The sequence below is a fragment of the Panulirus ornatus genome, chromosome 69 (assembly GCF_036320965.1).
Source record: "Panulirus ornatus isolate Po-2019 chromosome 69, ASM3632096v1, whole genome shotgun sequence".
NCBI classification, from domain to species: Eukaryota; Metazoa; Arthropoda; class Malacostraca; order Decapoda; family Palinuridae; genus Panulirus; species Panulirus ornatus.
In genome coordinates this window covers 16599281-16624334 of record NC_092292.1, presented here as the reverse complement: position 1 = coordinate 16624334, position 25054 = coordinate 16599281, and the positions used below count along the sequence as shown (strand labels likewise).

At 44.4% G+C, this 25054-nt stretch overlaps 1 protein-coding gene and 1 long non-coding RNA gene across 2 annotated transcripts in view; one reads left to right on the top strand and one right to left on the bottom strand.

Annotated features, from left to right (window-relative positions):
• Nucleotides 1-25054, bottom strand: part of LOC139747510 (uncharacterized) — a 128053-nt gene that overhangs the window by 41363 nt on the left and 61636 nt on the right. The window lies entirely within an intron of this gene.
• Nucleotides 8051-25054, top strand: part of LOC139747509 (uncharacterized) — a 99283-nt gene continuing 82279 nt past the window's right edge. The window contains exon 1 of the mRNA XM_071659901.1: nucleotides 8051-8849. Coding sequence (XP_071516002.1) covers nucleotides 8842-8849 — 8 coding nt within the window. The 5' untranslated portion in view covers nucleotides 8051-8841. The remainder of the gene's footprint in view (nucleotides 8850-25054) is intronic.

Genomic DNA, 25054 nt, shown 5'->3' with positions numbered 1-25054 from the left:
AGAGGATGGGAAGAGGTGAGGTCCACGGACGCGCCCCTTGCCTAAACAGGCACCGTGGGAGACCAGAGAAGGAGAGGGAGGCCCCTCGAGTGACGGCGGACGACAGGGCGTGACCCAGGGAGAGCCACTTACAACACACCTCATTCCTGGCTAGGTGGGAGAGTGAGGGGGGGTGAGGGAGGGGAGGAAGGGGTAAGAAACCATGTGTGTGTGTGTGTGTGTGTGTGTGGACATGAATACATTTGTGCTTTTTACGCATACAGAGAGAGAGAGAGAGAGAGAGAGAGAGAGAGAGAGAGAGAGAGAGAGAGAGAGAGAGAGAGAGAGAGAGAGAGAGTCAAAAACTTCAATTTGCTTAAGAAATTCGCGGTTTTCTACAAAATAAGTAAAAACAAGAACTGATTACTTTTTGAGTACACTACAGACCTATATTTCATATCTTAAAAAAAAAACTATAGAAACACTGTATTATATCAATTAGTCTACAAATACGAATGTTAAAATATCAACCTCCTTTATACAGAGAATGATACACACAGGGTGCCATGGATTTCTAGGCTTTTATAAATTCAACTTAAAGGATTGTGCTTCTCAAACACTAACACTTAAATCCAAAAACACATTGCAGGAAATTTCCATGAACACATCCGTTCCTGAAGTGGAGACTGGGTTGGATGGCGATAAATCCGGATACGTCATATTGGGCGCGTCTACCCGAACGGCACCTGAATCCATGAACAAGTCACAGCAATTGTTCTGTGAACTTCATTTTCTACATCACCACTTGTGATTGAAAAGTAAGGATCATGACTGTGTATATATATATATATATATATATATATATATATATATATATATATATATATATATATATATATATATTGATTAAAGAACCATAAATCAAGACATAAACACAGCATACAGAACGAATCCATTTACAAAACTGTGCATTGAAACTTCCAAACACACTGGGAATGACAAATCAGATGTATTTACGACTTTCTCTATTCTTGTGATGCGACTAACGAAGCATAACAGCCCGCTGCGAGCGGGTTACTGGGTCCCAATTTAATTTTCTTGTTTTTTTCTTTGGAGGGGGTGAGTACAGGCACACTTGTTGTCATCCAGAAGTCTCCCGTACAAGCGAATGCCCACAGAACCGTAAGACCTCGAGCAATTCTAGTTCAGGCAACGAGGGGGGTGTGTCTGGGACGGGAAATTCTTGAAGCGAAACTTGTTTAGAAGGGACGACAGGACCTCCACATAATAATTCATGTGCTAACAGAAGTAGCGGAGCCCAGCCCGGGAATGGAGCGCCTGCGTGGTGTGGGTTGAAGGGCAAGGTTTGGAGGCTGTTCTCCTGTGGCTGAGGGGTAATGATGCTGTGCTTTATGGGGAAAGCTGCTAACAGCCTGACCAAAACTCCTTGATCTCTCCCTGCGTTTTCATCTGTTTTCGATTCATCTCTCTCTCTCTCTCTCTCTCTCTCTCTCTCTCTCTCTCTCTCTCTCTCTCTCTCTCTCTCTCTCTCTCTCTCTCTCTCTCTCTCCTGGAAGGACAGAAACAGAAGACTGTCGGCCTGTAAAGAGTGGGACACCTCCACCCTTCATAGGGAGGAATATATCCTCCTAGGAAGGAACCTCTTGGAATAGGGCCCAACCTTCCGACAAGTGACGTCCCTGAGATGTGGTCCTACATATAGGACTCCTGGGACAGAACCCTCTTGGATGAGACCCACCTTCGATAGCATCCCTACAGGTGGAACCATTTTACAGGGACGAAGGTCATCAGCCTCGACACAACAGAAGTCCTCATCACACATCTGCTACAGGAAATACCAGATCCCTCCCCCACTACTTCCCTCATAGACTAAAGAAATGCTCGCACAGGCAATACCCAGGTGGGAGACGACTAACTCACATTACGAGCACCCTAGCTTAACACCCAGCCAACCTTCTCGTGACATTACGACTCGTATGACAATCTCAAACGAGCAGGAATTTCTGAGGATTAGTTTTAAACGAGCTTGCGTGTATAGAAGATCATGTTATTAGCCTTCCATTACCTCACTATCCACTGTATTGTACACCCGTTCCGTTCGTTACTCAATGCACAGTTATGAAGCTTCGAACAGTTATGAAGCTTTAAATAAACTCGGTTCGAGAGAAAAAAAAAACTGATGAGACGAGGTACGACGGCCTTGCCGTAAGGGGAAGGTGATTACACTATCATGTCGAAGACTTGAAGAGTGTACCTTAGTCCCCCCTGGGGTTGCCTGCAGGAAAGGTCTTGGCTACACACACACACACACACACACACACACACACACACACACACACACACACACAAACCATGGGGGCACTAGTCAGCAGCCAGTCTGTTGGGGTCAGGAATCAGGTCCTGAGCATAACCTGGTATGAGGCTTTCTCTCGATGATCTTCACCGTTGCTTCTGTCTCATTCTGTCTAATTTGATCATACTCGAGTAAGGAGTGTGGAGAACTGTTTTCTTTACGGAATGTATCCAAGTTTTGATTACTTTTTTTTTTCTTTTCGCATCATGCCCCCGCAGGATGGCCTAGAATCTAGTGTTCGGATGACTGGTGAAAAGTAATTTCCTGTAGACCTGATTGCTATTTGTGTGCGGAGGGAAACTTTGCATTCGTGGAGTCTCATCTGTTTGTTCTTCATGTCTCTGTTACAAAGCTTCTTAATTCCCAAGTATCTTCAGAGTTTACAGTTTCTTCGCTTATTGCGGGCGCGCGCGTGTGTGTGTATGTGCATGTATGTGTGTGTGTGTGTGTGTGTGTGTGTGTGTGTGTGTGTGTGTGTGTGAATGTGTATGTGTGTGTATTATCTTCTGGTTTACTCCATTCATTCATTATCATAATATCATTAAAGAACTTCTTCACATCTTTTCTAACAAGTTTCGTGCCTGACATCACGTAATGGCCTCTGGTTGTTCTGTGTGCGCATGTTTTGAGGATCTCATCACCAATGGCAACATATCAACTCTTTCACAAACCTCAGACGTGGTGATCAAGTCACCCCTTAAGCCTCTTTCTTAATATGTAGACAAAAGCATAACGTATATGTGCGAGCATGTGTCGAACACTGTTTACGTATGCATGCATGTGTGTTAGGCTGTAGGTGTGTGTGTGTGTGTGTGTGTGTGTGTGTGGTGTGCACGCTCGCGCCTATGCGTGTGTGTCTGTGTGTTTTTCCGTGTGAATCTACGAATTCCCACGCAAGTCCCGGCCGTGATTTTTCAATCTTGAGTTCGTCAGCGAAAACACTCGGGCACTTCCCGCCTCCCTGTCAGCTTTTAGCGAACATCCTCGAGTGCAAAATGAATTTTCGGCGCTCCGGTTTTCGCCGTGAAATTAAAGACACGAAAAAGAAATTCCCGGCGGAGAATGCGGTCCGCCTGGGTGAGCAAGCACATCCAGGTGTTTAGCTTAACATGGTATTAACCTCTATCACTCGTACATGACCTGACCCCACACCTCAGGACATGGAATTAACCCGTGACCTCCGTCTGAACACTCCTTTTCAGAGACATCTCCACACACACACACACACACACACACACACACACACACACACACACACATGCTATCGTGTTCTGGTGTGATGGGGGCTTTGAACCAGGTGTAGAAAATGGGGAAGGCTGGGGGGGACACCAACACTCTCACGGTACATTTTCTGTAAGCAAATATTTGCATATGATTATTAAGTACTTTCCCAGCATGGAAATTCACATCACTACTATTCTTTATTTTCGGGGGGAAGGGGACACAACTGAAGGTGAAAATTGGGGTGGTCAGCGCGAGAAATGGTTGAGGACGGCGTGAAATTGTAAGAATGTGAAGTAATGCGAGAGGAGAAGGATGATATTGAGAGAGAGGAAAAAAAGAGATTAGGAAATGACTGAACAGCTCAGCACAGACACACCCAGCTACAGGGAGGAGAGACGTAGGGATTCTCTGTATATGTGTGTGTGCTGGTATGTATGGATGTGTACAACTGTGCACGTACATGTGTATACGCTCATTTATACACTCAGTTGTGTATGAACACACACACACACACACACACACACACACACACACACACACACACACACACACACACACACACCTCCAACTTCCTGGCACCCGAGCAACCATCCCTTTGTTTCAAATAATTTCGCTGATTTGCAAATTATCCGATAATTTCCCCCAGAGCTTCGGCATTAGAACGGGACTCTAAAGCGGAATCTTATAGTCTGAATTCACCGAATCCTTTGCTCATTTTCTCTCTCTCTCTAGAGAGAGAGAGAGAGATTACACATCTTATCAACAATTTCGTTTTACTTTTCATTTCCTTTACATCTGTCTTATCTGTTATAATAAGGAACACTTCTCCTTTAAAATGTCTCAAGTGGATAATAATGTTCCGTAAGGAACTCTTTTTTTTTTTTTTTCTTTCTCTCTTTCTCATTGCCAACACTTCCTCCGACCCCGGATACTTCAGGCGTCATCTCTGAACCCTCGAAGGTCCTTTTAACCTGTAGCCCTACTAGCCTTCAACTATCTCAACGGTGAATAGATGTAGATAGATAGATGTATGTGTGTGTGTGTGTGTGTGTGTGTGTGTGTGTGTGTGTGTGTATCTTAGGAATCTCTCTCTCTCTCTCTCTCTCTCTCTCTCTCTCTCTCTCTCTCTCTCTCTCTCTCTCTCTCTCTCTCTCTATCTATCTATCTATCTATCGAACAGACACACGGGTGTGACTGTAGTTCTAATCGTCTTGTTCCAGTGATGTAGATCTTCATAGTGTCTGTTAACGACAGAACAAATGACATCAATTCTGCTCTGCATCCGATCACATCTGTCCCACTATCCGAACACATCGGTTCTAACATCCGATCCCATCTGTCCCACTATCCGAACACATCGGTTCTAACATCCGATCCCATCTGTCCCACTATCCGAACACATCGGTTCTAACATCCGATCACATCTGTCTCACTATCGGAACACATCCCGATCGACTAACCCAACAAGTAACGCAGGATACAGATATCACACATGGTGACACGTGACGAAGATAATAGCACTGCCAGAGGCATGTCATAGAGTGACAGAGAAAAGGAAGGCAATTGAAGGAAAGGTCGTTGGAAAGAGCTTTCGCACACCGTGGAAGGCGAAAGTCGCTGGAGTACCTATTGTTCTGGGGTCTACATGTAGGGGCGCGCGACGCACGAAAGGGGGGCGTGAGAAAGGCCTTGAAGAACCCCCTGTGGTTTCGACCCAGTTCCTGTTCGAACTGACCCAGACGACAGAACTCGCAAGCTCGATGCTGGAATTCGAAGGAGTGTTCTTGCCGAGTGAGATTTGATGGTGCAGACATACACGAAGTTTGAATATCCTCTCACGTGGTAATGTAGATAACAAAGATGTGGTGATGATGATAATGATAATGATAATAATAATGATGATAATAATGATAATAACAATAACAATAATAATAATAATAATAATAATAATAATAATAATAATAATAATAATAATTATAATTATAATTATAATAATAATAATAATAATAATAACAATAACAAGAATAACAACGCTAACTTTGACTATAGGTTTAGTCACTAAAGATACCTCACACAACGACTGGATTCTTGATCCACATACTCAAGAAATGCTTCAATAAATGCAGAAATCGAAGGGCCGTATACGATAATGTACTTACAGTGGCACTGAAAAGCATATTATTACTTTCTACAGTATTCAGGTGTGTGTGTGTGTGTGTGTGTGTGTGTGTGTGTGTGTGTGTGTGCTTTTGTCCTCTAACAGATACAGAATCAGGTATATATCTGTATGGTATGATCTTCCACATATTCGAACCTGAATCATACGAGTAACCCAGAGCCTGATGGAGTTCTTTTCCCGAAGGATGAGTCTTTCATGCGTGTAAGGAGGTGTGAGGCGCCACATTCCATCCACTGTTCTCGGGAGGAAGTGACTGGAGATGAGTAAGCTCTTGGTAGGATCCTCCCAAAGGTAGACACTTGTGCTCTCCAATCTTCCAGGGATCAGAGTCCTCAAACCTGACCTTCAGGAGCTGTGGGTAAGAGCAAGAGCAATAACCCTTTCTAAGGCAACAAACTCTCTTCTAAAACAGACGCCATTACCTCTCGCTGTGTTGGAGGTGTATAGAAATTAGGAGTACAGGGGAGGATTGCTCTCGTGATGACAGTGGAGGAGTAGTATTTTCACAATCATGGTAGAAGTGGGGCCAGACATACTCACTCTTGCATCTGCCAATGATATAGGAATAGCCACCAGCTCAGAGAAGAACCTCCATGTAACCTTATATTAATGGTGTCACAGACATTAAGGGTTTGGTCTTGAGTATAGATTTCATAACATCTCGTTTATCTGAAAATGACCTTCAACATTTCATGCGAGCCATGAACTGTGTTTATAGCTTTTGACAACCTGGATAAAATGCGATTTCTAATGAGTATCAAAGTGAAGAATGAGAGTCGGAAAATCTAAACCATCAAAGCGAAGTTCAAATGAAAACCATTTCTGATACCTTAGAAAACAGCAGACCTGTGAGACGCCACTTGTGTTTGGTACGCTATGTAGGGTGGGACGCTCATCCCTTATGCTTGGTACGCTATCGGCGACCACTGACAATGACAATGTTGAGAGAATACAGAGGCCGACCGGCAGACTCACAGGTACATAGCCAGCAGGTTGAACACTGCGTATTCAGGGGTATTCAACTGCTCTGCTGGGCTCATCTAACCAGCAGTATCACGCTTACGAAGGGCAAGAACACTTGGGTCCACATAGCACCTAGCAAGGCTATATAGTTTTCTCATACTTTTTCGAAGAAGTTTGTGAATAATGTCATCCTGGGACGGTGCTTGTAGATAGGTAATAGTGGCAGTAACTATGATAACAGATATGTTCTTAACAAATGTTAAAGCTGTTTCGATGCACTTGGTTCATGTTCGAACTCACGTAAGCAACAGTTTGAAGCGCAAAACTTATTATTTTTTTTTAAGATCGTGTGGATAGCCTTGTGAAGTGGTGGCAGAGAGGATGCGCGGGCAAGTATCAAGTAGGCAGTGAGTATCACAGGTGCCTGAGAAGTCATATGTAGTCCCACAGACCTACACGATCATGACACTGCAACGTCAGGGGACGTGGATCTCTTCTGCAGGATATTTCCGACGTTCTCTTACCTCATGAACCGTTGATTATTTCCTGGAAATATCTTCCACTTCGTGTGGTTCTCAGTTCAGTGGGATGACAGGTGTCCAAGTACCTAGACCTCGCTGTATCAAAACCCCGTCGTGTCTGCGTCAGAACCTCTGAGAGAAACACTCCCGTAAGGGCACCTTCTCCGCTCGCTCCTCTGGGGCAATCGTGAGAACCATGAGGCTCTGCTCTACCCCTGTCATGCGGTGCCCCAAAGTGGACCATCCAACGGCGAGGTGTGTGTGTGTGTGTGTGTGTGTGTGTGTGTGTGTGTGTGTGTGTGAGGCGGTGAAAGGACCAACAAACGCTCATGTTTCCTGATTCTACGTGACGGTAGACGCTAACAGACCCCCATTGTTGTCTCGATACATATCTCAGTACTAAGTACGGCCGTCTTGCTGCATTTGCATCTATATGGATACCTGAAAAGATATATCACTCTCGAGGTATTACTGTGGGTGTCTGTGTGTGTCTCCCCATCTGTCTATCTGTCCGTGAGTGGTTACGTTTGCATATATTCATACGATTTCGTGAGTCGATGATACTTATGGAACAAACATGTATGTGAGTGGGTGATAACAGTCGAGCTTCCATAAGTCCATAGAAAGGATGTGATATAGTGCGTGTGTGTGTGTGTGTGTGTGTGTGTGTGTGTGTGTGTGTGTGGAAGGGAAGGGAAGGGGGCGAGGGGGTGGAGGAGTGTGGTAATAGTGGTGGAGGAGGAGGAGGTAGGGTGAGGAGGTCTCCGCGCGTGGCCCCGGCAGCATATACCAGACGCCAGAAGGCGAGGACCTCACTCTAGGCCACGACGCCACCTCGAGCGCACCCGCCGCCTCAGCCTTCGCGCGTCCGCCGCGCCACCTCCCTCTCTGCCGTTACCTCACTCATACACACACACACGCACACACACACACACGCCCTTGAGCCACGCCTCCCTCGTCTCCATATCGCCGCGCCTCTCGAGACGTCCCTTAAGCCCCCTACCATGTGCCTAAGCTTCTAAGCAGATAATCAGAACCCAAAAGTCATTTTCAATCGAAAAGGAAATTGCAACATCTATCGCGGATGAGATGGTGATTGGTATAGTCTCTTTATTTAGCATTCAAGGGCTGAAATTTAGTCAGAATTACTGTCCTTGAGCCAGAGCTACAGTGGTATCATATCGGACGTAGACAAACGCGGATATATTCTTTCGACCAAACTAATTCGATTGTGACGACGAAATCAGGTGTTGGTGAGCCACAGAGGCAGACGACAAGCAAGACATCGAGTGTGTCGCGTTTCGTCGACGAAGGGTCCATACTGGCACCTCGGTGGCTGCCCCCCCATCGTCAGGAACCCTACTGCAGGAAACTCCCGAAGTACCCATATCGACACAGTAGTGCCTCGCCCCTGGGAAAAGAGAAAATAAGGTACCACAACTGAAGAAGAAATTCGAGGAGGTACAATTATTTCTGTCGGTTGAAAGAGTGTCAAGAGATAGCGACAGCAACCCGAGGGTTTTACCTAACAATCAGGAGGTACCTGTGGCTTGAGGTCCACCAAGCATCCAGCGTGAGAAGCAGACCACGCAGCAGAAACCATGAGCAGGTAAGCAAACGTGTGGGATCAACATGAGCTCACCTTCTGTTCCACTTTGTATTGATCAATAGTCAAGGAGAGGGATGGATTATAAACGGATTTGCAGAGATTTCTAGAGGGATTACGATTAATGAGGGGATTAAGGTGTGATATGTGAATATCATGTGATTAGACCTTCACGAGGATGGTATGTCATATAGAGTAAATAGAATCATACAGGTAACGGATCCGATGGCCTGTGACGAGGTTACGTCGTTCGAGACTCAGGGTGCAATCCCTTCAAACGCTACTGGAACAAGTATGTGAAATGAGATTCATAAAAACGAGGCGCCAAACGTGGATTCACAAGGGGATTAGGGCACCAGGAAAACAGAATAGGTAACCTTGAGAAACAAGGACTAAAGTCATTCTATATAAAGGATTATTCATTTCATGCAATGATTAGAATGACCTAAAACAAACATATGAACTGGAATGGGTAAAGGTTCCAATTACAACTTAACCACTCACCGAAGAGAATCTACGTCTCTTCAAAAAGTGAGAGAGTAAAATTCACGCCCAAATCAAACGTAGAAAAAATATCTGTGATAATCTTACAGTTTGTGATCACACAGCAACTGAAGAGACAGACAGACAGACAGGCAGACAGACAGACAGACAAACAGACACAGAGGTGCACATAAAAGAAGACTTGATCTCAGAGGAAAGACTGGATGGAATTTAATCACTTAAAAGTTCTGTGTAACACGCTTACGACGTAGATGCATCCACTTAACACAGAGGCGTTCGGGCAAGCAGCCTCAGAAGTGTTTGTATAGCGGAATCCGCCTTCATGTCAAGGTTAAGCACGATAACGGATTAAAGCAAGATAAGGCTAAGTAACTCGATACCAAAGTAAGGTTCGACAGGGAGCGAAGGCTTGGTAACAGATGTTAGATATGAGAGTTGGCCTTAGTGACACAACAAGCTTCGATGTCAGATTAAGATTCTTCGATGCAGTAAATTGCTCCTTGATAGACTTAATATAACACTATGTTAGATAATGATAAATTACTGTGTTAATGTTAACATTACATTGATCTGATTAGTAACAAATTATTGTGTTGATTTGTACTATCAAAGAATTTTACTCTGCTAATTGACGACATTGCTCTGTGTTAATAAGGAAAGTTACATCGAGTTAAATGGAAGGTTTCACTGCGTCAGCTAGTATTAATGCACTATCCTGAGATATAACATAACATCGTGTTCCCTAGGTTAAATATTTGGTAAAACAATATATCCCCTGGCAATTCAAACATTGTGTTAATTAGCCATGTTCCACTGTGTTAAATACTTACTAGCTAAGACACTATTCCCTGGCAATCTAAAACTGTTAAATTGCAATATTCTGTTTTCCTAGAAACTAACTTGCACTGTATTCACTGACTTGTATAACTGAACTAATTCTCAATATTGTTCCATCTCATCTGTTGATATCTTGCGTTGCTGACGAGGTTAAAAACAATTAACAATAGACCACAGAGTTAAGGGGAAACGTACCAGTTAGTCTACTGATAAAACAAACCACGGCAAGAAAAACTGAACTGATTTAATCATGACAGCAAAACATAAGACACGATAAAGGTCAAGAGATATATGTTTTGGCGAAAGTACTGAATAACGGTAGTGATGTATATATATATATATATATATATATATATATATATATATATATATATTCCCTTTTTACCTTCCTTATTATCCATAGGGAAATGGAACACGATAAGTTCCCAAGTGCACTTTCGTGCAATGATCATGATCATCAGGGGAGACACAAGAAAGAAATATAAGACGCCTTTCCAAACCAGCTGGAGAGGACGTGGTATCTGCTGGCGCCCAGCTACACCTGTGTAGAGAGAGAGTGTTTTCACCTTTGTCTTGCACAGCAAACTAAGTGTCCACAAACAGGGAGTGGCTCACGTATCTCACATTTAGAGAAAGCGAATCTGCATATGAATCGGGTATCCTGTTCGTCTGTGGATGTTTGTCTGTCTTTCTGTGTGTCTGTGAGAATATGTATTCGTGTGTGTGTGTGTGTGTGTGTGTGTGTGTGTGTGTGTGTGTGTGTGTGTGTGTGTGTGTGTGAGTAATTATCAATCTGCTCTGTAAGGAGAGGGAGTTTTACACCCATGGGACTCTATCTCTTGAACGTCTTATTCTCTAATACGACGTATTAGAAGCCCTGAACCCACGTCGAGCCACGTTGACAACGTGTAAGTGTAACGTGACTTGAGAAAACTAGACAAACAAGGATCTACAAGTGGCATCAGATGAATCAAAATGGCATCGAATCCTTTGAATTAGTTTTTGCCTTGATTTGGTTACAGATTCGTTAACGATATCAGGATTAACACTCACCACGATATCATCATCACGTGAACATGAAGTTCATCCAAGAAAAGGAATGAAGAAAAAAAAAGTGAATTCGAAGTGACTTAAAACGTCACGGAATGGCTGGGAAAACAGCAGACTGCTCGACTTTCACTTCATAATTAATCGGAAGTTACGAGCAGGATACGTTCCAGGCAGTAGACCAGGAGTTCAGGTGTTCTCTCGTCTTAACGAGTGGAGTAGCACGTAGATTACCTCCTCGGGCTCGTCAAGACGCCCTCTCTCTTTATGTTTCCAATTATCATTTATCATAGAAAATGGTTAAATAAGTTCACTGTGAAGAGTATCTAACATCTGGGTTTACCCACTTTCAGCATCTGCGCAGATCAGCGGTGACATAGTACCTAAATTTGTCACTGTGATTTGGCATTAAAGATGGGAGGAAAGCTGGTGACTGATTGCGGGCGCTCCTCCTCCTCCTCCTCCTCCTGCAGTGCTTGTCGAGTCGAGGAGGAGGAGGGGGGAAAAGTTGGTGAACCGTTTGCATACCACAGCCAGGAACTCGAACATCTGCCTTCCCCAGTCCTCCGTCACACACCGAGATCGAACCAGGAGTGTAAATGCCCCTTACTCACCGAGATCGAACCAGGTGATGTTAATGCCCCCCTACACACCTGGAACGTCCTAAGGATATGAATATCCCCACATCCACATCAAATTAACGATGTTGATTACTTTCAATTACTCAGTCTGTATCGACCGCGACGTCTCCCTCTATGATCAGACCACGGTGATGCGGTGGTATATATATATATATATATATATATATATATATATATATATATATATATATATATATATATATATATATATATATTCGTCGATACGCTAAATCGAAATAGCCAAAACTCAGACACACACCCCTCCTGCAGCCACCTGCACGTCTACGAACAACCAAGACCACTTAAGTTAGCCCATGAGATGCCACAGTAAAGATCACATTAAACTGATCTCTTACTCCCAGCAACACAGTGACTATGATAACATGAATTATCTATCAGTACAATATCGTTATCTACCAGAACAACAAACGATAACACGGTACACATGGACGAATCATGGGAGCCTAAATGGTCGTTACAATCGTTTCCAAAATACAAGCAAATACATTTCAACAGATGATGAGAAAACAACCAAACCTTACATAGAAGGATTTTCCCCACAGCTCCACAGCTCTAACTAAATTGACCTAAGACAGTCAAAGAGTATCTAGAAATCTTAACTAAAAAGAACTTAGATTTTTCCAAATGTACGTCAGAACAAGAACTGCCTTTGGCATTCTCAGTGGCATCATCTGTCTGGCAATGGCATTGGCTGCCAGCGGCACTGGCATTAGCTGCAAATGCTTGTCTGACACTAGCATTAGGTGGCATTGGCTCACGTAAAGACAGAGGAGAAACTGGACCAGAATGTCGCTCAGATCTGGTCTAAAGTACATTAACTAGAGTGCGGGAGTGTTGCTTCCATCTGGCTCAGGAGGCCAGACTTCTCACACACACACACACATCCCCACACACAGCCACCTCCCTCCCCCGCCGCTGCTGTGGACATAGCGGGACCGTCGCGTAGCGCATCACCCACCCACCCACCCTCTCCCTCTCTCCTCCACGACGCCACGAGCAAGGTCGTCCCCTCCCACGCTACGAGGCCAAGCGTTGCATCCTCTGGGTTATAGTCAACCCCCCCTTAACCCCCTTTCGAATCCCGACTAGACCATCTGGTTTTCAAGACGTCCATCTTGTATCGGAAGTACCTCTCTCTCTCTCTCTCTCTCTCTCTCTCTCTCTCTCTCTCTCTCTCTCTCTCTCTCTCTCTCTCTCTCCAAAACGCAAAGAAAAAGTAGAAAAACGGGATCAGACTCCCTCCCATCACCAAAATGTTAAGAGAAGAAATATAGAGCGTAACAATTGAGTGTGGTAACTACTGTGTGTGTGTGTGTGTGTGTGTGTGTGTGTGTGTGTGTGTGATGCCCGGTATGGGAACACTGACCGGCAACGCGTGGTCTCCTGATTCCATATGTGGGAACACTGCTGCTGCTGACGACGACTCCCCACTGGGTCTCCGTGACTCAGGGAGACTGTACGACTGGGGTCAGGTCTCTCCTGAGAGAGAGAGAGAGAGAGAGAGAGAGAGAGAGAGAGAGAGAGAGAGAGAGAGAGCACTCCAATACCTTCATGAACAGAGGTATACCCTTCGTCTGTCCTTTACCTGTATTGAGTAAACTACTTTTCTTTTTTTCCCCAGTATCAGTATAGTTTCCTCTTATCATAAGGTTATCTAGGCATAGATCATCCTGGAATACATACATTCTGTGCACACCAGAGCTCCACATCCAGCTGGTTAGTTTACCGTAGACAAAAACTCCTTTGCCCACCATCCCCTATTTCTTTCCCAGCTCCCATGAGGATGGGAACTAAGGTGTAAACAACTCCTCGAGTCTTTCCCACATCGTCCTGTCCCGCAGGAGTGTGGAGCAGGAAACACAATTGGTCGAGCCGTCACCATAACTAGAGAATTGCTGAAATTGGGTGAAAGTTGACGTCTTCGCTTCCTCAAAACCAGTTCTTTCATCACTTCCCTCTGACCTTGTCATCAGCCCCGCGTGATGAACCTCCAAGACAGTGGGTTCTCCTAGAATGGGTCCTTATCTTTTCAGCTCTTTTGTGGGTTTTGGAATCGTACGATATCCATTAAGATAATGAAAAGACTATACTGATAACAACCACGATAACAATAAAGATAATAATAATAACAATTAATGAATAGATAGCTGATAAATGACAAGAAAAATGATAGCAGATAGTTAATAAATAATAAGAAAAAATATCAAAGGTAAATGATTCAAAATAAATAAGAAAAATTATCAAAGGTAAATGATTCAATAAATGAAAGAAAATCAATGAGTAGAATTTCATTTCTCAGTCATCAGTTACCATAATATCGCATAGTGTTGATGCATGTGACCCAGCCACTCCAACATGTTTCCTTCCCCAGGTGTTGCTACAGCCTCCAGCCTCAAGTCTGGAATAAGAACTGTTACCCATCAGCCTCACGTCCTGGACTAAAAAATTTCCTCAACCACTCAAAATTTTGACAAGAACAATCGTTCGTTACTTATCATATACAGTCTGCTATTCCTAGCCACCAGTTAACATGTACTTACAGCCCACTAGCCCACTTACACTTACAATTAGCTTAAAGTTCACTTAATAAGCAGGAGCTCTTTACGAGGTACTGCATCATCTGCAAACATCAACATTCTTTGAATTCCTTTTCTTCACCGTTTTCTCCGTGGAGAAAATCAACAGAGTTTAAAAGAAAGTTTGGGAACCAAGAGTGGAGAGAATTCCTCGTCTAGTCTATCAGAAAAGACAATTGCCGTAGAAGAAACGAGTTAGGGAAAGTTTTACGGGTGACGCTCGTGAAAGACAACGTCTACCACACATGCCGTCGCCACAGACCAAAATTTATGGCCCATTTATCTTTCTTCTATGAACTTTTGTGTATTTTCTAAAAAAAAAAGAAAAAAAAAAAGATATCCGATCTCGATCACCTGTATCGATAACAGCTATAATATCGATCGTCGAAACTTAACCGGGCTTTTACCTATTAGAGTCCAACTGAGAATAAATAGTTTTTTTAAGGGAAAAGTAAGACCCTTTACGGTACAGTGCTATTGACAGCTTGTAGTGGCATGAACCACCTCACCTCCCACATGTCTGCCCAGTCATCACTGTATGAGTTGTGATATATTTTCATACCAGCTTTCGCCACGTCTCCTGGATGTTGGTGACGATGTCTTAGACGCTGGAGCAGACGAGGAGGAGGAGGAGGAGGAGGAGGATGTTTATGCTTCCGGTAGAGTGAAAACGAGGAGGTGCTCTGTCGTAGACTCAGTAGGCGACGGCCGTGACAGTGGAGTAATTCAGTTTTTCATAGATGCGGTAGGCGTCTGTAATGACAAGGCGAGTCGGTTGTTACGGCATTTATAGACATAGGAGGCGGTGGTGCTCACTGGGGGCGACACTGGTACTTAGCGGGTATGATGGGTAATGAGGCGACAGGAAGCGGGCGGGAGTAGGAGGTAAAAAAAAAAAAAAAATGGAGGGAGGAACTTTCCACCTCCTTCATTGTCTAACTCGGAGGTGGAGGAGGAGCAGCGTCTCGAAGACGAGTGAGCGAGGTGCGATGTGCAGACGACTGGGGCACCTTCCGCTCTCTGCTCCGTCTGGAGGCGCAGGAGGAGTCATACGACATGTCTGACACGTACGGCGTCTATTGTTCTCCCGATAATAAGGTTTTTAAATGTAGGTGCTGGCCTCAGGGAGGGGAAGCAGACGGTGATGTATGGGCAGGGGAGGTCAGGACATGACAACGCGTACCCCCACCCCACCTCCCAAGTGTACGTACACGTGCCCCTTTTTCTTTATATACATGCTGGAACTCGTGTTGCTATGACGAGAGAGAGAGAGAGAGAGAGAGAGAGAGAGAGAGAGAGAGAGAGAGAGAGAGAGAGAGAGAGAGAGAGAGAGAGAGAGATACTTCTTTAGTCTTCTGTCTCGAATAAAAGTGTAATATCTGATTTCATTTCTTCTTTTTCTTTGACACAGGGAGTCTCGTGAATGTAGAAATCCCAACCCGTACAGTACAAATAGGTAATTACACGCACACATAGATTCCCATATACGTGTCCACACCATCCAATCTCGGTCCATTCTTCTCCTCACACCTCAAATGCTTCAAAAAAATATTGTAAATCTCTCCATGAAGAAAATCAGAGGATGCATCACCGACCCTGTACATTGCTACATACTCACGTAACCATTTCCTAGTCTAACGTTCCTTGGCCTAATGTTCCCTGGCCTCTGTTTACCCTAGTTCAACCTTCCTGTTATATCAGTGGCCGCAAAAACTGGTTGATGTTCTCCCGCTCTCTAGGTTGGGGGGGGGTGTATATATTCTTCCTCATGGTGATCCCGTTTTCTGTTTAACCTTTGAGGTGATGTAAAAAAAAAAAAAGAAAATGGTTGAATCTTGTGAATATAAAGATTCCAGGTCCATGTCCTTACGAATAAAAAAGGAATCATTGATCAGATTTACGAATCTTTTTGTTATGTTGTACATCAAGACAATACTTATGTTCTCCCTTGCGAAATGTGTCATCATCTTGATTCTTTTCCGGCGCGCAAGATGATGTAAATATCTGACCTCTCAACTCATCTCTGACTTTGATAGAGGAAGTTTCTTCCCATTGGACAGAATAAACCGACTCTCTTATCTGTGGATTAGCGCGACTGTCACCCTCATCCCATCTGCAGTTTCACGGGCCTGTGTATGATTTACCCCGTGATGGAAACATATCTGAGCACCGCAATCAGGAACTTCCACGGGAAGAAAAAAAAAATGAAAAATAAAAATCGTAAGTAGGGGACAACAGCAAATTGATCCGTCGTTGGAGTTCATTCTCGTATAACAAAATCTCGACGCCCACCGAAACGAGAGGTGGAACCTGAACACAGTGATTTGGTGGAGGAACGGACATACAGTCGAAGTCAGTTCGAGGTTAGACGTAGGTGGAACAGGAGTGAAAGCCTCGGATGAGCTAACGTACACGAAATCATGTCGTATCTGAACCATTCCTCCCACCTCCACGGAGGGCAATTGAAGCATACAGGAAACAGTGATGACTAGGGTCTCCAACGAACCCCTCGGGAGAACAGAGGAGTCTCTCCTTCACAAGAAACTACAATTGTAACGTTAACAGATTAGATACTATAGAAAACGAGAGCGAAAGTAGAAAGCACCGACAGACGACCATTTCTACATCCAACCGAAGATCGATCAAGCTGATATAAATTCTCTAACATCACTGCTTTCGTTTCAAAGCTGATTTCATCTAGAAAAAGAAAGAGGTATCTTTTATAGGTTACAATATCCTATTCTTGCCTGTCTGTGAAAAGCAGAACCCGTTCGTGATTACTGCAGGGACACAAACCAAACTGAACGATGAAGATTTAGGGTAAGTGACACATCAGAGGAAGTGGTTTGGAGAGAAATAACGATTGGATGGAGCAAAGGGAGGGTTTAGGTGGGAGTTAAGGAGATAGGCCAGTGGGTAGAACTTGTGGAGGGGGAAGGGAGCATATGGGAAAGGGGGAGTGGCGTGGGAAGATCCGGTTGTGCCAGCAATACTTAGGTTATGTTAATGGGTTGGAGTGGCTGACTTAAAGGATATGTTGGCAATACTTTCGGTCGTATCACTTAATATTTTCTTGTTTCCATCTCAAAGTCTCGTCTTGAATATTACCCTGAATTCTTTGGTCTTTTTCTTGACATTCCTTCCTTTGACCTCTTCCACTTCACTGTATTTAGGATCTTATCATTCTCATCATCATCATCTACAGTATCATCATCGAAGTCATTATGATCATTATGACGTGAATTTCCGCTTTCATCATACACCGTGACCCACTTTGGTCACATCATCGCTCGTTACTCCATCCTGAAATTCTCCTTTCTTTCCCTTCATTACTTTTGCCCCATTTTATAGACTCTATTTAAGTCCTGACCTCAATGAGGACCTCTGTCCATGACTGGGAATTTTCACACAAAAAAGAAAACAAAAATCGGATCAATTCCCCCACTACCTGTGGCCAGAATGTCATCATGGTTCAATTTAGCAACTTTTAGTACAAAGTCATTTAACTCAAGACGTGAGAACGTGAGAATGTTGATACCAGTTACCTCCTTTCCACCTCCGAACTGGAGCTGAGAACACGCGAAGTGGAGAAGCTCATGTCCCCATGACTGATACCCTTTCCTCACCAGGTGATAAAGATAGTAATCGTGAAGTATAAAGCTTATGGTTTTACGTATATTTTGGACTGACGGGTAGACGAGAATAGCACTTTGTCGGAGTTTGAGGAAAATGGTCGGAACGAATTAGTCCCCACCTTAAGTCGTCAGCACAACCTGATCCTCGTCTACACACACACAAATCACCACGAATTTCACAGGTTATGAAACCAAGTCTTGGTAATGTAAATATGGATCAATGGCTGTGTGTGCTTAAGCTTCGCTTTCCTGAGTCAGTTCTGACATATTACCAGTAATCAATATAGATCAATACACAAGCAGACACGAGGATACGACAGACTTGGAATAGTTCCCTCTCGCGTGTTTCGCCCCGCTATGATTGTAATCTCAAGCAGGGAAAGAAAATACACACACACACAACTAGAATAAAAGGAAGGATCAACCAAATGGGGAAATGAAAAGGGAGGAACAGAACTCGGATCAGGATAGGAGATATGAAGGGTAGATCGAACTGGAAGGGGTGTATATGGGTGGGGAATAGGAGTAGAGGGAGGGCTCCTGTGGGATAAGGGAGATCCGTGGGTGTGGGAATGGGTCAAGGTGTGAGCAAAGGGCAGGGGCGTGGAGATGCGTCTGACAGTAACACACTTGACCCTCCTGGCCTCCTAGCCCCACTAGTCAGAACCAGTCCTCGCCACCACCACCACTGGAGGTGTAGGTGATTCAGTATACACAGCTGTTGGCTGACTCGTCTCCAGTGCCTCCTATTGCCACTGATTATTGGATTTAAGTTATCAATCGTTTTGATGATGTAGTAGTTTGTTAATGGGATAGGTAACATGCCATATCCCCGTGTGAGTGTGTGTGTGTGTGTGTGTGTGTGTGTGTGTGTGTGTGTGTGTGTGTGTGTGTGAAAGGAAATCAGTCTGAGTTTCTGACTAAAATGACACCTGTTTGACTTCTATGTGTATCATGGCCCTGTAAACTACCAAGCTCTTTGGTACTAATTATCAGCCAGTTTCATTTCTTTCTATCACTAGTCTTTCCTTCCTTCGGTCAGGTGTCCTTCCACGTGTCCTCTCTCTCCTAACTCACTCAGCTGCTTCGTTCATTGACCATTCCAAGCAGTGAGAAACTATCACACGTTTTCTCAGCCGCACCAGCTAATTCAGCTGTCCAGATGTATACTCAGGATGTCATTTATGCAGAGTGCAAACCTCTATTTCTTTTTCCCCACCACCTCCTCCTCCCCCTCCTCCTCCACACACACACACACACACACACACACACACACACACACACACCCTGACATAGCCTGGTGTGTGAGGGGGTGGTTCCTCGACGTACTAGACCAGCCTACCATAAAAGGCTGCTTGGTCAAATCTACCTTTCCTCTCTCTCTCTCTCTCTCTCTCTCTCTCTCTCTCTCTCTCTCTCTCTCTCTCTCTCTCTCTCTCTCTTACTCACTCGGTCCCCAACTCCCGTGGCATACACTCGGTCGAGGTCAGTGTATGTGTGTGTGTGTGTGTGTGTGTGTGTGTGTGTATGTAAGGGCACAACCCCAGGAGTGGTCTTTAATCACAGCCTTCAACCTGCTCTCCTTCTAAGCCATCCGGGTCAGACCTCTACACACTATGCAAATTCTGATGGTGCGGTGAAGAGGACGAGGCGAATCTATATTTTAGATTACCCTGTACCAGCTGGTGTCAGCCCCCTCGTTTTCCGTTGCCTCTTGCTCTCAAGCCCAACACAAATCCTTTATGTCATTTCTTTTTCCAAGACTTCTATTTTGGTTTCCTTTTGCTCTAGATTTTATGTTTCCCTCTCACGAGGTGACGACTTTCCGCGTTTCCTTCTCATTGCGTCACGGGTTATGCTCATGATTTCGTTCGTGTTTTTGTGTAGTGATGATTTATATTTCGTTAAAGTGCAGACAATCGTCCATAAAGGGCCGTATATTTCACAGTGATTCCACTTAGTTTCGTTATAGTTTAACTCTTTTCTTCTTCCCCCTCTTCGGTTTGTATCCTTTCTATCTAATTCCCTCCCTCCTTTTCTCTCCTTCTCTCCTTTTCTATTTACCTTTCTATTTCTCTTCCATCTGTTTTTCATCTTTATCATCGTCTCTTTCTCTTCCTTCTGTTTTTTCCTCCTTCTTTATCTAGTTTTCCTTCTACCTCATTCCCGACTTTCTTCTTGATTCATTTTATCCTAATCCCCAGTTCTTCTTCCCCTTCCTAATCCCTCTCCTCCTCATAAGTTAATCCTCCTCCTCCTCCTCTTCCTTCTCCTCCTCCTCCTCCTCCTCCTAATCCCCCTCCTCCTGTCATCTATATCCTTCCGTTCCTTCCTCTTCACCACATTTCCTCGAGAACTCGACCCACTGCCATCGGGAGACAGAACCTGTGATTATATGCATGTTGCTGTGGTCTGTGTGGTGCAGGGGGTTGGCTGGGGTGGCTCGGGTGTTGGTTGTGGTTGGCTGTGTTGTGGTGGCTATGATAGTGATGGCTGTGTGGCTCAGGTGAGGAGCTTCAACTTGCCTCAGTCTTACTGTGGTTAAGGATGTTGTCTTTGGTGTGACAGGATACGGATGAGGCCCACTTCTGAGGAAGGTGTGAGGATCAGGGGAAGGTAGAGAGCTGGTGGAAGAGAAGAAGAAAAAGAATAGGAAGAATAAGATTATGGTGATGATGATGAAGATTAAGAAGAATGAGAAGAAGAGAATGATAATAATAAGAAAAGAAAAATAAGGGACAGATACGTAGATACATGAAGAGAGAGAGAGAGAGAGAGAGAGAGAGAGAGAGAGAGAGAGAGAGAGAGAGAGAGAGAGAGAGAGAGAGAGAGAGAGAGAGAGAGAGAGAATCATGAAAAGGCAAGCCTACAAACAGAGAGACAAAAACAAGCCAAAGAAGAAAACATAGAAAAAAACAAACAGGAAGCAAGAAAACAGTAAAAAAAACAAACAGGAAGCAGAGAAAAAAAGGATAATGAAGGAAAGAACACAACATCGCTTCCGTTTTATTCCTGTAACACAATTAGCCTCACCCACTCCACCCCACTTACCCACTCCACCCCACTCACCCACTCCACCTCACCTCACTTACCCAGTACTTCTTGAGCGTATTCACCTTTTTGTGTGGGATCTTCCAACATGGTAGAGGCAATTCTGGTCAGTCACCTGAGAAGATACATGCAGCCCCGTGGGTAACATTTCCTCTCATGGTAGTGAGGTAAACCATCTCAACATTATCACTGTTTCTCATGGGTTAAAACTACGTGTGGTTTATGTGGTGGCAATTGGCTTTCAGATAGTAGAGATAAGAAAATGTATATAAGTACTGTTGTATATCATCCTGTGGTATGTCTTAAATATTGTGCAGAATCTTATATATTGTATTTCTCTTCTATATGATTTTTCCTAGGTGTGTGTGTGTGGGTGGGTGGGGTGGGTGTGCGTGTCTCTTCCACACTCAAGGTCACCCACGTGTTGAAGTCTTCGTTAGCGAGTTCACCAAGGCGAATTCATAAACTTTTTTCTTTATCTTCCTTTGACAAAAAGTACAGACCACTGTCCCTGGCGCCCACGGCAAAGTCATGCGTGTGGGACAGACAAATAGTAAAAGGTTATTTTTACAGTGTGTTTGACTCCTGCGGGTGGGTGTGTTTTGTCGTTTCTGGACGACAAGAACTTGTCTGATTTCTTGCCGCTCACATAATCTCTCCCACACCCAATCCTACCCTCTCCCTCTTCTTCCTCCTCCTCCTCAACCTCCTCCACTTTGTCGCTCCCTCATACTCTCTCTCTCTCTCTCTCTCTCTCTCTCTCTCTCTCTCTCTCTCTCTCTCTCTCTCTCTCTCTCTCTCTCTCCTTCCTTTCCACTCTCCTATCCCTTCTCCCCACACTTTCGTCCCGGAAGCCGTAGTGTGACACAGAGACGACCCGGGTAGTGTCAGTCGTGATGTAACCTCTTGAGGACTGGCATGCTCCCCGGGTGACCTTCCTTCTTTTCTTTCTGGCCATCACTTGGACAAGACAAGAGACAAACAGACAGACAGCATGAAGTGGAGGGAAACATACAGAGAGACGGACAGACAAAAGAAACAGACTGATGAAGAAAAAGGGACAGAGAAGACAGAAGGAAAGATATTTTCGTAAATTTACAAACTTCCCTGATAGTCAGATCAACTGGTTTACCGATCATTGCAGTTATAAGCTTCATTAACCTGAGACAATGTTTCTGATCTACTCACAAGGGGACGTAACGACATGGGCCATAGTGGGCAAATACTGTGGGTATTTCTGAGGGTGAACGATATCTTTTAAAGGAGACTCTAGCTCAGCCTGGACTTCCTGTTGCCTTTTATATGAATTCCTTCACGAGTGATAGATAGGCTACGTTCAAGGCTGGTCGTCCGTGCAATATTGGAGATTCGTCGTCTAGTGACTGAGTCGTGTAGGAAGAACAAGCTGTCTCTGATCGAGGTCTGTGCCACACATAAGCTTGGGATCTACGTACAGATCTCCGTAAGCAGACAAGCAATGCCAGTGGACGTTTTTTTTACATAGCCTCGGGGGAGGGGATTCGAACCAAAGTAACTTGACTGTGAAAAGAAAAAGACAGATTCCAAGAGAATCATTCCAGATCTGAGATAACAATATCACTCGGGTTTTATATTATTTGCTGCGACGAACGTGGATCCCTCGCTCGACATCAGGTTCCACACACAAGGTTGACTCGAGAACCGACAAAAAACTGTTGTCTGAGAAGAACATTTGAGCGTCATTAGCAGCAGGGAGGGAGAGAGAGAGGGAGCCGATGACCGCGGCCACCGACAGCGTCGAATATCTGGACTGTAACTGATGAGTCTTTCGCCGCCCCCCTCTTCTGGGTTGGCCCCTCACCCACGTCTTCCCCACGAAGGTCCTCCACTTCACCCACGTTTCCCTCAGGCAGATACTCCACCTCACCTACGCTTTCCTCCAGTAGGTCCTTCTCCATCATCTACCCCCCTCCTTCATGCAGTTTCTTCCCCCTCGCACACGCACCCCCGACCCTACCTCAGGTAGGTCCGCTGCTGCTCTCAAACAACACAAACGTCTTCGTCAGCGACCCGAACAATACTACATTTAAGCTGTTACCTAACGTTACCTATCTTGACTTAGGCATCTTATGATCCACCCGTCCTGGCGCCTTACAGCGTGTAAGTTCACACTGCACAGCTTCTGTACACCGTACCCAAGATACGTTCCATGCAGACTATATTTGTTAGTCCCCAAAGCCCGTGCTGAAAATGGGATTCTGGAAAATACGTCACTGATGGTCGGCACTGTGTAATTTGCAAGTTTTCCAGTCAATTAACCGTGTGTAATTAGTCTTTGATGATTCAGGCTTAAAATCCACTGAGTATATAATGCGAAACTCGATCTCGGTGGCGTAGAGAATCCGGTATTGTCGACCCAGACAACACCGGCATTGAAGCGTCGCCTTTAATGGTTTTTTAAGTCCATGATGGACGAGATCGAAGCTCTGCTGGGGGTAAACTCGAAGCTTCAGAGGCAAGAGGCGGAGGTCTTTGATGGTCTCAGTGCTTCACTGTGGATGAATATTTTGCTGACCATCGCTTTTGGTTCAGCCTGGGATGCCGGTGGTCCATCGAGGTTGCAACAGGTGTGAGGAACCTTGAATGAGACTTTTCTCAGGTGCTCCATGGAAGGTGAGGAAGTATTGCCACATAGTGACTGAAAAGGACATCAAAAGGTGACTGGATTTCGTAATCTTAATGTTTCGACGTCGAGTGACTTACTCTGACTATACTTGGGTGTCACTTGACTTTACTGCAACGTACTTTGTACTTGGATGTCAAATGGGTTTATGAAGACATAATAACTGTTCTTAGCCAAACTCTCGTTCAATGCGGCCCTCAAAAACACGACCTAAAACTAGCAGAATAGCATCACACGCGATACATCTGCTCGCATCCACAGTTATAAGTGCTCAGATATGTATCGCACTCACAGGAACAAAACAGGGATGAGAAGAGTGGGAAGAAACTGAGAAATGGGGTGTAAATGGGAGGCTTTAACGATGCAAAATCTCAAGTAGAAACTAAAAGATAAAGAGCATTTAAGAAAACGGTAACACGCCGACTCCCCAAGAAAAGCTTAGTGGAATTGCTATAACCTTCAGACATGCTAGAGTCACTCCAAATCTCCTCTGTGAACATATGCCTCTACCGCGAAGTTGTGCTTTGAGAAATGCTGATATCTAAATGAACGTGGCGGTAGCAAAATACACCAAACTTGTATTGTATAAGTACTGCATAAATTGTGTTAATCATTAAGTAATCTAACTAAATCCTGAAACTGTATTCTGAAGAGTCGTGAACTGATGGTAACATTAGATTATGCTTGCTTGCTCCTCCTCCTCCTCCTCCTCTGCTGTCGCTTCGGAAGTGAGTGTGAGAATGTTATGGATAGACATAATTCTTTTCTACGATGATTAGTGTTAGACAGAGGCATGACACTGCAGGTTCCTACCATGCGACTGGTGACATCATCGCAAGTGAGAAGTAATTACCTAATCTATATCTAAGAGAGAATGATTATAGATTTATCTCTCGCAATTTTATAGAAATGAATAGCCGGCCAGCTGATGCTTTGAGGAGGGTGGAATAGGAGGATAGACATTTTTGTATCTCGTCTCTTGAAGCCTACTGAAGTTCGGAAGGAGTGTGGAGGACAGCAGAGGAGCCAAGGAACATAGAGTCACACACTTGAGTATCTACTGTTATGAGAGCACTGTGATTCCCTCTACCCTTCTAGGCAAGACACTTCGACCTTTGAGTACAACTGTACGACCCTTGGGTATGATGATCCGCCCTTAATACCTTGATCAAGGTTTTAACCAGCAGAAACAAGGGTCGTACCGTCGTGCTCAAGGGTTGTATCGTCATGTTCA